This window comes from Bos taurus, chromosome 26 (assembly GCF_002263795.3).
Source record: "Bos taurus isolate L1 Dominette 01449 registration number 42190680 breed Hereford chromosome 26, ARS-UCD2.0, whole genome shotgun sequence".
NCBI classification, from domain to species: Eukaryota; Metazoa; Chordata; class Mammalia; order Artiodactyla; family Bovidae; genus Bos; species Bos taurus.
The window spans coordinates 49,267,477-49,281,738 of NC_037353.1; the positions used below are offsets into that span (position 1 = coordinate 49,267,477).

Consider the following 14,262-nt stretch of genomic DNA (forward strand, 5'->3'; position numbering starts at 1 on the left):
GCCGGGCCGGGCCTGGCGGGCGCCCGGCAGGAGGCCTGGGGGCCCCGGGGCGCCCGGGCCCGCGCGGCCACGTGCTCCTCGCCGGATGATATTTGCAAAGAAAGTGCTAATGGCCAATCTGGTGTTTATTTTGAAACTGCTAACAATGATTTTTCTCGGGTAAAAAGGCAGTGTCTGCGCACACACGCTCTGCTGGGTTTTGAGCAGAGGCTCCGCCAGATGGTGCGAAGCCCTAGGTGCGCTCACGACCGCGCTCAGCCCGGCTCCGCCGCCGGGAACCCGTGCCGGGGGCCGCCCGCGCCTGCCCCACCGCCGGCCTCCCAAAAACAGAGAGGGCAAAAAAAAAAAAAAAAAAAGAAGGGAAAAGGCCACTGGGGGAGGGGCCGAGGGCGGGGGCCGGGAGCCGCAAGTTCCCCCGCAGAAAATTCCACGGAAGGGGGAGGGGAGTCCTCGCTCCAGTTCCCGCCCCCGCCCCCCGAAAACGATCTGGAAATTGCTTCCAACCTCCCCGGGACTTCTGACACTTCCGTCCACTTCCAGGCGGACAAAGCCCTTTCTCGAGGAAGCCCGGGGCTGCCCTCTGGGAAGAGCGCGGGGCTCCCGCGAGCCCCTCTCCCAGCGCCTCCCTCCCGGTAGGCTGGGAACGGCGGCGGTGATGGTGTCACCGCAGGCCGCCGGGCCGCCTGGGGCTCGGGGCGCGTGGCCGCGGCGGGCGCTGGCACTTCTGAGAGCGCGGCACGTCCTCGGATGGATCCCCGTATTTATATTTGATTTATTTTTTATTTTGTAGCACAAACAGAAATCCATAAACTGTCGGTTCAGCGCCATTGACTCTTTGATCAGTTACTGGGCTATTTCTTTCCTTCTCTCCCCACCCCCCCCCCTCCAATCTCCGTCAGTGAGAGGAGATTAAATGCCTTTATTTTCAACTGTTTATACTGCAAAGGTACAGGGATAAATGAACAATAAAAGTGCACTTAAAACGGAAACCTCCTCCTCCTCTGTGCATAAACTCAGCGCTGCCTGCATCAACCTCTTCGTTAGAACACAGCGATTTCCCAAAACATTTAGCCCTTATATACAAAGGAAATAAAAGCACCCTGTCCACGCGGAGCCGGAGTTCCAGAGGCTTCACTGAATCCTAGTGAAATAATTATCCAAGGGCGCACCGCCTCCACCGCCTTTGTCGGAAAGACCATAGTTTACCTGTCAGATCTGTTTTACTCGAAGAGAAAACCACACTGGTTTACCACTGCAGACACTAAAATCCAGCAAGCTTGTTGCCTAGGTAAGGACAAACTTTTTCAAAGGGAAGTAAAATCTGAAAACTAATTGCCCTGCAGACAGTACGAAGCATGTGTGCTGGGCTGCAAGAAGGACGAGAGAGTTCTTTTCCACTTGTCTCACAATTCTTAAAGTTAACATCAAAACGGAAGACGCCACTTTCATTTATAAGCGTGAAGCTCAGTTTGGAAGCATATTTTAAATCAACCTGCGCAAAGTGGATTTCACTGAGGAATTGGATTGGCCTCCTCCCCCAACGCTATTTTAAGAAAACGGGGGAAAAATCTTTAAAAACAACTAAGCAACAACACACCACGCAACACAAAACCAGCCCAAGACTGCACAATGTCAAAAAGCAATGAAGCGCTCTCCTGCACTTAATCACACGACTGATAGCCAAGTCATGATCGGAAAAGTTGACCAAGACAAGTTAAATAATTTAATAAGGAACTGCTTGTAATTATGTTATTTACAAGGTATGACAGAGAGTGGAAAAGGATGAGAAGCTGCCCCCAGAGCAATGGACGGGTTTGGGTGACCCCTGGAGCTCAGAGTTTGAATTATGGAGCTGGGGGGCTGAGAGGTGAAGATGGACTAGAGGAGAACAAGGTGACTTTTCACCCCAACACATTTAACTTTTAAATCCAAATACACGCCTCCTGTTACGAGACCATCACACTGGAAAGGAGAAAAAAATGAACTACTCAACTCCAACTCAATGGGCTTTGGAAAAGAGTTAGTTGCCTTTGTTATGGGGGGGGGGGAAATCAATGAAATGATTCCAAGTAAAGAGAGAAACGTTTAAAAATATACAAGGGGGAGATCTTGAAAATTTTCTGTCAAATATTAATTACCATGATTAATTAAGACAGAATTTGATTCCAATCACAAGCCATTTAATAAAGCATATATGTCCTGTTCTAATGACAACATAAACTATTTCACCAACCGCTTCATTTATTCCAATAAATAGGGAATTCTTATTAGCATGTCAAGAAAACTAAATGAGAAACAAATACACCAGATCCATTTGCCAGCCCTCTCCTCCCTGAAACTCCAGGACAGCCCCAGCTGAGCAGTGAAAACTAGTGCAAGAGGCTTAAACTTTCTCACCTGTTTGGTCATTGAATCTATGAGGCGAACATACAGATCCTGCTCCGTTCTGACTCCTGCAAGAAACAGGGACAAACTCTCATCAGGACTTCAGCGAGGGCACTCGGGGGCACAGGAAGTGGGTAGCTCAGGACTGCTGCCGCGGTGATGCAGCAAAACTTAGGCATGCCTCTGAAAGGCAGGAAAGAAAACCCAGTCACTCGTTTTTTCTTTTTTCTTAATTAAGAACCTTGAGACTCTTAGGGTTTGCATTGAAAGGAGCAAAGGACTCTGCCTGGCTGAGAGCAGGCCTGGTTGCTGAACCGAGAGGGCCCATGTGCTCATTTATTTTTAGAAAACAGAAAGCACAAAATGGAAACTGAGAGTCTCAACTCTTTCTAGTGTCTCTCGAGGATTTTTTAAAAATCCGTACACAGAAAGTAAGCTGTGCTGGATGCACAGAGCTACCCCCATCTCAATAATTAACATTAATTTGCAAAATTGAAAAAAGTCACTTAAAAGTGATGTTCTGCTGGCGCCCACATCGATCCCCTTTTTACTTTCTACTTCAAGCCGGACCGGTTAATCATGTGAAGTGCCATCGACTTATTGATCGTTTGTGTTTTGTTTTCCTTCTATGCCATGAGAAGATTTCGTGTTTACATCCGTGTCATTTTAATCTCGAAATCTTTACGTCCTTTAAGCATCGCGGAAAAAGAGAGAGCGAGCCAGCGGGGCGGGAATGCAGGAGCAGCCGCTGCCACTTACCGTTGCTGTAGAGCAACTGGAGTTTATAGTGGATGCCGTTGTTGGTTTTCTCGTTGTTGGGCTCCTGAAAGTAACGATAAATAACTGCGTTTAGTGCGCCTGGTGTCCGGCGCGGCCACCGCACTCGGTGCCCTGCACGACCGAGGCCCCTTGGCCTCACGCGAGGCAGGACTCCCGGCCGGGAGCAGCGGCTGAGGTCACTTTCCTGCTGGAAGCCCAGCGCCCTCCTCGCCCGGAGTGAGTCCGGGGGCGCAGAGAAGTTGCCCAGCCCTCCGCGGGCCCGGTCGGCCGCACGTGGCGGCGGCAGGGGCGCCTGGCCGAGCCGTCCCCGCCGCCGAGGGGGCACCCGGGGCCACCGCGCTGGGGCACCGCCTGCCTCCCACTTCTAGGAAGCCGGAGGGTGTGATTGTGTGTTTGCACTTACTTTCTCTTTCTCCACAAAGTCCACAAAAGCGGTCCTTTCAATCTCCACCGGCTGCCCCTGCCTGTCGTAGAGCGCCAGCACGAAGTGGAAGAAATTGGACTTCCGGAGGTTGGAAGGAGGCTGCTTCTCGAAGTGCGCCCGCGCCAGCCCCACGCCGCTGCGGGAGGAAAGAGACAGCGGCCCGGTGAGGAGCGCGGCGCCGGCCGGCCGCGGGGACCCGGCGGGGCCGGGCCCGGGGCGCGCGGGGGCGGCCGGTACGTACCTCTGGGCGGCTGTGTTGGCGTCCACCACCCCCGCCGTATGCATCCACGAGCGCACCGGGTTCATGCCGCTGCCCAGCGGCTCCTCCTTCATGGTCGTCCCCCCGCGCGGAATATTCTCCTGAATCCCAAACATGAAAACTGCTGGCGGCGGCCGCCGCTCCCGGCCGAAAGCACTTCCGCGAGCAGCGGCGCTGGGGGGCTCGGCGGCAGGCGGCTGCCCTGGCCGCACTGGCCCTGCTCGGCGCCTGCGGTCCGGCCCGCCGCCGGCTTCAGCCCGTCCCGGGCAGGCGCGACATACACCGGCGGCTGGGCGCTCCGGACGGCCGGGGGCGCGGAGGCGGCTCCACCGGCGGCGGCGGCGGCGCTTCGGAGGAGCAGGACGCGGTGGCCGCGGCTGTGCTTGTTGTTGTTGTTGTTTGCAGGCGCGCTCAACGTGGTGTCATCCTAGCCAGGCGGCGTCCGCGGCTGCAGGGCACTGCGGGATCGCCCGCTTCTGGCGCGGCCCGCCTGCTCCAAAGACAAATAAACGGGGCAGTGAGTGCCGCGGCGCAGTCCCGGGCGCAGGCGGGGCGCGGCGGGGCCTGGAGCGGCGCGCGCAGCGGACGGAGGCGCACAAAACTCAGCCCTCTCTCCCCGAGGAATGGACCCTTTCCCGGGAGCCAAAACTCGAAGCCCCCGGGAGCGGCGCTGTCAGAGGGTGACGTCGGGGGGCGGCGCCTGCGCCATATATGGGAGCGGCCGCCCCTCGCCGCGCCCCTCGCCGCCGCCGCCGCCGCCGCCGCGCTCGCCGACTGACTGCCTGACGGCGCCGCGAGCCGGCCCGAGCCCCGCGAGCCCCGCGAGCCCCGCCGCCGCCCAGCGCCGCCGCCGCCCCCAGCCGCGCGCCGCGGCTCCTCGCGCCCACCCGCCGCCAAGGAAGTTTCTCCTCGCCCAAATCAGTCTCCAAAGCAGACAGACAGGCAGTGCGCGGCTGCAGCCTGGCCCCTCAACCCCTCCTCCCGACATCAGCCACACAAGTCAAAGCACGGTGGGGAGGAGAGGGTAAAACGCAGGGGCGCCCCCAGTTGCCCAGACGCTGGCCGTAAACGCGAGGGGCCGCGGGTCGCCGCGGGGCGGCCCAGAGCGGGAGGCGGGTAGAAGCCGGCAGGCCGCAGACAGGGGGCTGGAGGGGCGAGCACCCGGCCGGGGCGGGGGCTGGAGGGGTGGGGCAGGGCTCCCCGGCTAAGGCGGGGCGCGCAGTTCAGCCCGGTTTGCAAGCCGACCGAAGGCTGCTGGGGGGGGGGGGGCCGATGTGCCCCCGGCTGGGCCTCGCGGGGCGCTCGAGCTCTCCGCCCCAGTGGAGGCCACCGAGTGTGTCGGGCTGGGGCACCCACGTCGGAGGCGGGCTCTGCCCGATGCGCGCTCTCTCTCCCCGTGGCCACGGGAGACCCCGTCCCCCGGCCTGTCCTTAGGCGCAGCGAGTGACAAAGAAGGCTCCGGGCTCCCTGGGCGGACAGGAAGCGCGCCCGGCCTCTCCGGCGACCCGGGGCCCGGTGTCCGGCTGCGCGCCCCACGCGGTGACCAGACCTCCCCGGCGCCAGCCGCTCTAAAAGCCGAGCAGACGCTGCGGGCGCCGGGGTCCTGCCCTCGGTGCCGCTGAGCCTGGGTGAGCGCGCGGCGCGCGACTTTACAGACCTGGTTTCGAGGAATCGGGAGGGCAGCGGGGCGCGAGCAGCGCGTGGGCCCGGCGGCCGGGCTCCTGCAGCCAGGACTCGGCACCCAGGCGCACTGCCCACCGAAAGGACCTGTGCGTGACACGGAGCGGGGGCCCAGGGGACGACCGGGAGCTGTCCCAGCACTTCCCTGCCGAGAGAAATCAGGCCCTTTTGATTAAAACAAACAAAAACAAAAAAACGGGTTTCAAGGTGCAAGTGTGCCGCAAGACAGACTCTTCACGCCGGGTCTGGGGTGGCACTCCTTTTATTTCATGAATTGGCAGTGTGTGTACGCTAATATTTTAATTAATCGGGAAAATCGAAGTCCGATTTACCTTATCTGGGGACCCCCAAGCCTCTTGGAAGGGGTGAGAAAAAAGCAGTTCTGGAAAGCAATCTATTTTGCTGGTGTTGGGGGTTAATGACTATTGCCAAAGATAAGTGAATTACCACAGCTGTTGCGCCAGTCCCATCTCAAAATCCATTCCGGTGCCGGCCGTCTAATTAAATACGTAAGTATAATAAAATCATATTTTATGACTATTTGAGGGTAATGAGATTAGTCTTTAGAAGCGATCGCCACATATTAAAGATGCCACTGTCTATAGAATGTTAATAACCTTAAATCAAAGTGTATGGAAACTATTCACGATAAATTAAAAGAAAATTTCTGTATTCCTAATAAGCCCAGCGCTTTCCACCCACAGCCAACCCACTGGAAGAGGGAACACTTTCTTCGTGGAGGGACAACGCAAAATAAAGTTGCTGAGCGGTGGAGGGTGGGGTGGAGACATGGCTTTGTCTCTGCGTGTTTAGCTGCTTCGGGGGCTCACGCAAGGCAAGCGCCCAGGCAAGCGTTATTGTCAGATTATGCAAAGTGCCTGTTCGGAAAAGATGAAGTTGGAAAGAGGAGACAATGCTTCCTTTGTAGCCCACTTCCTAAAATGCCCAGCCCAGGCTAGAGGTGCCCCCTTCTTTGCTCTAACGAAAGTATCATGCTTAAAATCATTTACAGTATCTTTAATTCAGATTACACGCGCCAAGGCGATTTAAATCTGATTACCAAATTAGAAGGTTTAAAAACAAATCCTTCTAAATCTGATACTGTTGACTAAAGAGGGAAAAAAAGTTCTATAAGCCCATCACAGAAGGTAACGATCCTGCCCCAGAAAGAAAAGGGGTTTTAAACCTTTTTGACAACAAATGCAGCTGCCCCACTATTTTGGACGATATTAAGCGAAAATGAATGCAAATCTGTGTTCAGCAGCCATCTGGCCCGAAATGGGGGCGTCAGCTGCTCTCACAACAGGCTCGGAGGCTGAATCCATTTCAGCTCATTTTCTAGATCATCTGGTCCCGCACCCAAAGCGTGGAAAATACGGTCTTTATCATTCACCAACTTTATCTTTTTTGTCACTCCACTGCTGGCTGCGAGCTGCGGGCACAGGGACTCGCCACCCGGGCAGGGTCTCCACACGGGCCTGCTGCGGAGCAGCCTGGGAGGGCAGTGCCCTCGGCCCCCACCTCGCCCCACTCCAGGGGTTTGCCTTGATGGGGCGGGAGCAGCGGGCCGTGAGGAGCCAGGGGCCCAGCACCCAGGCCAGGGAGGGGAGGGGGCTGCAGGCCCATCCCGGATGTCCGGAGACAGGCTGCAGCGCGTGCCCGCGCCCGCCGTCCCCCGTGGGAGTCCTGCCCCGCCCCTCTCCCTCTCTGGGGACCTAGAGGCGCCCAGTACCCCGGCAGGAGACGCCGAGGGGGGGACAGGCTGACACTGTGGAAGTTGCGCAGGCCCGCCGCTACCGCCGGTCCAGCCTCCGCGCACAGAGCGCTCCCAGGGGCCAGACAGACGCCCAGGGGCCGGCCCGGGTGGGGCCTGACCTTCGCTGGAAACCCCGCGGGCCGCCACGGCGGCGACCACCGCTCAGGGCCCCGCGCTCAACGCGATTTGCACGGGTGGCCCTCGCGCCGCCGCCGCCTCCTCCTCCTCGGAGGGTGGGAAGTATTCCTTTTGTGCGGATTTACGGGGAGAGGCTTCAATGAGCCCCCTCGCATTTGCATTTAAATAGCGGCATCAAGCGCTTCGCGTGCCACACACCAGTGGGCTCCCAGATGTCACGCCGGAGTCAGTCAGATGGCCAGTGCCCAGCTGTCCTCCCCACGTCGTGCCGGAGCAGGCAGTGACCTTAAAGAGACAGCGCCCGCAGCCCCTGGAGCCCCGCTCGGGGAGCGGCTTCCAGGGCGCAGGGCCGCGGCCGCGCTTGGCCGCTGACCCGCGCGGCACCACCGGAGGCTGGGCCAGGCGGTACAACCGCGCGGCGCCCGCGCCCAGGCCCGCTCCGGCCTCCCTGCCGGCCGCGCCGTGCCCGGCCCGCCGCGCGCGCCACTACCCACCCGCGGTAGGAGGAGGGCGGCTCCTCGCGCGCCAGGCGTGAACTTCCCCCTCGCGTCTCCCGCGTCCCGGGTCCTCCACGCCCGCGTGGTGCGGGGCCTGGTGAGGGGGAGCCAGGCTGGTGCCGGCCTCCGAGCCATCCAGAAACTTCGGCCAAGTTGGGGTCCCAGGGTGCACGGCCGGGCTCTGAGTCCGCGCTGGACTCGTGTACAGGGGGCACTCTGTGAATGCCCCTTCTGGCTCCCGGCCAAGCCCGGGGAGCCAGCCGCCCTCCCTACCAGCCTTCCAACGAGTCAGAAACTGCATTTCCGGCGCTGAGAAGCCCGGGCCACGGTTCCTGGAAGCCATGCCTAAGAGGGATCCGGGGTGCGGGGCGCGGCCGGGTGCGGCTCCCTCGTAGAGCCGGTGTCCTCGGACCCAGGCTGCGCGGCGGTGCCCCTCAGAGCCCTCGGGAAAGGGTGGGAGCCACGCGCCGAAGGCCAGCGGTTCGCTTTCCCGCCTCCAGTGCTGAGTTGCAGGCGCGGCCCGCCCCCACGTCCTCCGCGCCCGGGGGTCACGCTCAAACCGCGCCGGTGACCCGGCCTCCAGCCCCGCTCCGGGCCCGGCGCCACAGGCAGAGCTCGGGAAAAGAACCCGAAAGCGCAGAGCCAGACTGACCTTGGGCACTGGCGAGCAGGAGGCCGTAGGGGCTAGGAGAGCCGGAGAAGACAGTAACCCTGGGAGGGCGCACTTAGGAAGTCCCGCGCACTGCGGGGCGAGGTGACACAGCCGGGCACTCGCAAACCTTGCCCGGCGTGGATCAGGGGCGCGGCCTGAGTGCGCCCGGGCTTAGCCTTGTACCGCGCGGGGTACAAAGGGCCGGTGGGCCTGGGGAGTCAGGAAAGCCGGGGCTCCGCACTCAGGCCACCCCAACCTGTTAAGCGACGCGCAAAGGGGGCCGGGCCAGAGTCTGGGGAGGTTTCCAGGCCCAGGGACCGCGCCTTCCCCCTGGCTGGACAGGGACGGAGGCTGCGGGGTTCTAGGGAGGCTATGGAGACAGAACCCAAGCCAGGACGCGCCTCCCACCAGCCCTGGGAGGCAAGTCACTGGGCATCTGACCCCACACACACAGGGCGCTCCTACGGGCTCCTCTGCCCTGCGCTGGAAGGCACAAGGCCTGGCTGGAAGGATTCACAGCTAAAAAGTGAACATTGGAGGGTCTCAGACCCCGGATCTCTGCACCGCCTCCTCAAGCCCGGTCACTCTGGAAGGGTCAGGCTCCTGCAGGCCGACCCCAAGGACCGAAAAGGGCTCAATACTCCAAGTGAGAAGGTGCAGGCGCCTCCTGCCGAGGCGGCCAAGTTTGACAAACAGCGCCTCCTGGGGTGAGCAGAGCAGAGTGCCGCCGCGAGCCGAGCCGCCCACACTCTCACCCAGGCCCGGGCAGGTGGCCGCCGCCGCTCCCCGCCAGCCCGCAACGGCGGGGCCGCGGGTCCTGCGCGCCCGGTGCACCTAGGCCTCGCTGACCCGGTGACCCCAGGAGCGCGCAGAGCCGTCCGCCCGCCGCCTGGTCCTAACTGCCGCTCACGTGTCTGCAAAGTCAGGACGAGCCCGGGCACCCGGAATAAGGCCGGGCGGCGAGCACCGAGCCCGCTCCCCGCAGGGAACCGCACGCTCCCAATTGCCCGGCCCTGCGGGGGCCGCGAACGCCAGCCGGCCCGCTCTCGACCGCCTCCCCGGAAAGCCTAGCTCCGAGCGGGGCCGAGGATGCCGAGCGCGCCTGGGCTCTTGCGGAGTGCGAAATTAGAAAGGAAACAGTTAATTCCTCTCCCCGGGTCCTAACTTTTCCCTGGCCCTTCCGGTCACTTTGGCTAACCCCATATTCCGAGTCAGTCCCTGGAGCTCCTCGGTGGGAGTGAGAATCCGAAACCACACGCTCGGTCTCCGCCAGTCGGGCTTCTCCCTACGCACCTTGCAACCTTAAAGGTTGCCTCTTCGCAACACGCTCGGCAGGCGCACCAGAGCGGGGAAAGACGGCTCGTGCGTGCCAGGGGTCCCTCGGATCCGAAAAGGTACAGAGATTTCGCAACGAGCTGGGATTTCCCGAGCTGCCTTCAGCGGCGCCCCAAGGCAGTCCGGCAGGAGGAGCCCGAGCCGGAGCCCCGGACCGGATTCCGCGAGCGCCCGCCCCGCCAGTTTACAAAGCAAACTTCCCCCAGAGCAGTTTCTAGATCGAAATGGCGCGCGCAGTCCGCCAATCAACACTTCCACAGACCCAAACTGCAGAAACACCGATCGATCAGATAATTTCAAATATTATAATTGGCTTTAATTAAACACACTGCGTTCTAATTAACTCTGAAATTTTAGCATGCTTTGGGACACTGGTGTCTGATTTGATATTGTCAGTCCAGATGTCCTAATAAAATTCAATCCTCCACTCAAGACTTCAATATTCACTAAGAACAAAATGCAAATTAAATGTAAAACCTAAAGTATCACCAAAGGTATAATCAAGAAAGGTGTCTCAAAACTTCTCACTTTTTATTACGCAGTAGTTTAAAAATGCAGATTACATCCTAACAAGACCTCTCCAGCACACCATAAATCTTAACTCTTTCCTGGACGGGGTTGGCGTGCCCTGCCACTGGCTCAAAGGTAAAGAAGCGGGGCAGATAGATCCCATGGCGGGACTGCACCACTTCATCTGGAAGCCAACGGAGCGCAAAACTTTGCCACTGAGATTCTGGTTTGAAACATCGGGTTTGCCAACCCAGGCAAAGGAGCTGGGGTGGTAGAGCCAAGGGGTGCAGGTGAACAGGTCGGCATGCCACTGACGTCCTCCTCTGCCCGCGACCTTCGTCTACGCCCTGGCCACTGCTCAAGAGAGCGTGTACACACTCCTTCTCCTGCGCAAAAGTGTGGAGGTGGGTGACAGCGGCCAGGCCCGCTCAGTCCGCTCAATTATCTGGGCTGCGGGGACCCGGACAAAGAGGCTGGGAAGGCAGGATGAGCACACCGCCCTTGGACAGAAATGTGTCAAGCCCGCCTCCCTTCCCGCCTGCACAAACCCTTTCGCCCTCATTCTCGCGACTTCTAAGGGATCCAAGCCGGCGGTCGGGGTGCGGCGGCGCGCGGTGTCGGGGCAATCTCTCCCGGGAAGCCCAGCGCAGGCCACTCCGGGGTGCGCCTTTGGCGACACGCTGGCAGCGACTAGATTCTTTCCCCATGCGAGGGTCTGCTAAATGTACAGTCCAGAGTGAGCCCTATGAAAGAGAAGCTATTCTCACACTAAACATGTGTATGTTTTCCATACTAATGGAGTCACTTAAAGCTGTTGCTAATTTAACTTTTTAAAAAGGCCACACTGTGGAAATTTGCATTTTCTTTAGGATATTGAAATGAAGAGGAAACTGCTGGGCGGCGAGGCTGCCCAGGGCATAGCTGGGGGGCATGCAGAAATAAAAACAGATAAAGAAAAGAAGAAAGAAAGAAACCCGCTTCTCTTCTAGACTATTAATAAGCAATTTGTCCCGCTGAAATTTACATTGCAAAGCGCGGCGCACTAGCTGCCGCGGCGGCAGAGCCGGCGCAGGCTCGGGTAGTGCGTCCCGCGCGGGGTGCGAGCGGCCTCTGGACCGTCCCGGCCGCCTTCTGGAGTGATCGGTGGGCAGCTTTGAATTTGGCGTCCTTGTCGCAGCACGGCCAACCCTCGCCCACATCCACGCGTATCTGCACCCCAGGGCCCAGCCTGGGCCGCGCGCCCGGGGAGAGCCAGGTCTGGAGCTGCGCGCTGGCCACTAGGCCAGGGCCGCAGCCAGGCAGGGGTCTCTCCAGGGCAGACTCTAGGCTCCTATGGACATCCCAGACCCAAGGACCCCCATCCGCCCCCAATACTGCTCAGGCCTTAAATTAACGACGCCAACAATAAACTGGAGATTTTTCGCGCTGTGCCGCGCGGCCCTGGTCCGAGTCCACCGCCAGTGCGGAGCCTCGCTCTGCGCGCCCGCCCCGCGCCCCCGCCAGCTCCCCCGCCCGCGCGCGGCCCGGCGGAGCGCGGCTCCCGAGCCTAGCGTGGGGCCAGGGCGCCATCTATGGGCGCCGCGCGCTCCGGGCGCCGCCGCCGCCACCCTCTCCCCGGCGGAACCCGCGCCGCCTCCCGCCGCCGCCCGCGCTCGCCCCGCGCCCGCTCCGCGACGCCTGCCACTTATCACAATTACACGGCGCTCCCCGTGCCAGTTTGCTTATGAAACATTGATTGCTAGATGTTCCAACTTTTAAGCATTATATTAAAACTTTCGAAATGAGGGCGCTCTCCGGCTTGCTTGTGATTTTTAGGCACACGATTAAGACATGAAATGTAAAGATAATGCAATTTGATTTGTTAGTCTAACTCTGCGATTTGAGACTCGATGTCCCCAAAGACCAGGCGAGCTTTTCGCCTTTATTTATTTTTATTAAAACATCAATCTACGCTGGAGCTGGGTGAACTCGGTTTCACCTGGAGAACATAAAATCCTCCATACCAGAGAAATAAGCACCTTTCATAAATCATTGGTATTCCTGACACATCGATCAATTTTTGGTTGTTAATCCGAAAGGAGGAGTTTTAATTGCTTCCCGCGTTCTCGTCCGGCCACCTCGGGTTTCGACCCCTCCCTCCGGCCCTCCAAGGGTCCCACTTTGTATTGGGGGAGGGGCCGTGATGGAGAAATCCCGGGTCCTTACCCGAATCCCAGAACCCCCAGTCTCCGCCCGCGCCCGTGCGCGCCTCCCCCGCACCGAGGGCTCCCGGCACGCGCTCAGCTCTCCGCAGCCTAGGCTGGGAGGGCCTCGAGGAGAGGCCACCGGGGACCCGCGAGGTCCCTCAGGCGTGCTCGCAGGCCGCCACGACGCTGCGAGGGCCCGGCGCTAAAGTTCCCCCAGTGCCGCCCCGGGTCCCGGACCCCCGCGTCCTCAAGCCCCGCCACGCACCTTCGCCGCAGCCCCGGCCTGCGCTCCTGCAGGCGAGGAGAGCGCACTCCGGCTCGGCCACCCAGCACAGGCCTGCGACGCGCGAAGTTCAACTTTGCCGGCCCGTGGCCTCCCGGGGGCCTCACTCCGGGGCGGGGGACCCCGACGGGATCGCGGGCAGCCTCCGCGAGCTCACCTGAGCCACTCATTCGACGGGCATGGCGGGGCGCCCCGGCCGCGAGGTGACGGCGGCGCCGGCGGCGGGCCGGGAGGGTGTGCGGCCCGGCGCCTCCCCACGTTCCCACCTCCCGCCCTCCAGGGAGAGCCCACGGGCCGGGCCGCGAGCGCGCCAGTGCGCACGCGCCGCGCTGTCTTCCTCGGCTGGAGGCGGCCGCGCGGCGCGCGGGGGCCGAGCGGGGGCGACAGGAGGTGCCCGCGGGCGCCCCGCAGCCCGCCGGCCGCCGCGCCCCGAGGCCGCAGCTGGGTCCGAGCTGGCCGCGGTGGAAGGGTTGGGGACCTCGGGGATGCCCCTGGCCCTCCGTGTGGAAACCCTGTTGCCGGGACGGGCTTCCCCCACACACAGCCCCGCTCCTTCCCCTGGGGCGTTCGTAACCTGCTTTGGCCAAGAGAGCGCGCCAGGCCCCAGACTGGCCGCCCCAGCCGGGACGCCTGTCCAGAAGCCGGTTCCAGGCCCGGGGAAGCCTGGAGCTGTCGGTGTGGACGCGTGCACCCTCCCAAGTGCAGGGTGGCGCGGAGTGCCCTGGCCCTTTTGGTAATGTTGGAGGGGGAAGGCCTCCCTGCAGATGAGGTGCCACTGGTAATCTAGTGAGAAGCAGCCTTCTGCCCGGCAGTCACAGTGAAATGGGGGGCGCAAGAGATCTCCCACGAAAAGGGAGATGATCAAGATTCTCCCTATAAAGCCACTGTGAAAGAAGGTACCTGGCCCACTCCAAGTGGAGCTGTGCACAGCTCTTAGGGAATGAGGCAAGGCACCCAGTACCCCACATCTCTGGTCTTTGGTGTCACCTGACGAATGACCCCTGTGGAACCTTTGCCATAAACATCTGGAGCTGCTCTGTAGGCAAGAAATGGGACCAGGTGGGCACTCGCATCCTGCGGCCTGTGGCTGGCGCTGGGGTTGGAAGGAGCTGACCCTCCTGCCCTCTCCTACCCCAGCTCTGCTTATTTCTCTAATATGCCCCTTGGATGAAAACCTACAGCTCTCTCCTACTAATGCTTATCTCCCTGCTTCCTCAAAACCTCAGTGCAGTTCCGGCACCTAACAAGTACAGCTTTCACATCAGCAAGGTTTGTCTCAGAAAGCACCAGTGAGGCGAAGCGGGACCGCACCCTCCAACACTCCTTGGTTTTTCTCGCCTGTTTCTTGCTCCTAGATTTGTTTTGTACTCTCTACTT

The 14,262-nt window shown here is 60.5% G+C and overlaps 1 protein-coding gene across 9 annotated transcripts in view; it reads right to left on the reverse strand.

Moving 5' to 3' along the window:
* EBF3 (EBF transcription factor 3) overlaps positions 1-4,472 on the reverse strand; it is a 118,286-nt gene extending 113,814 nt beyond the window's left edge. For 6 of the 9 annotated variants that reach the window (XM_024985938.2, XM_059882110.1, XM_024985935.2 and 3 more), the window contains exons 1-4: positions 3,831-4,470; positions 3,569-3,725; positions 3,145-3,208; positions 2,398-2,453 (exon numbers count right to left, since the gene is read on the reverse strand). In XM_024985938.2, the coding sequence (XP_024841706.1) occupies positions 2,398-2,453; positions 3,145-3,208; positions 3,569-3,725; positions 3,831-3,964 (411 nt within the window). In that variant the 5' untranslated portion in view covers positions 3,965-4,470. Of the gene's footprint in view, positions 1-2,397; positions 2,454-3,144; positions 3,209-3,568; positions 3,726-3,830 lie in introns of all 9 variants that reach the window. The other 3 variants (XM_024985934.2, XM_024985932.2, XM_024985939.2) reach the window with 2 other exon arrangements.
* Between the last annotated feature and the right edge of the window lie 9,790 nt (positions 4,473-14,262).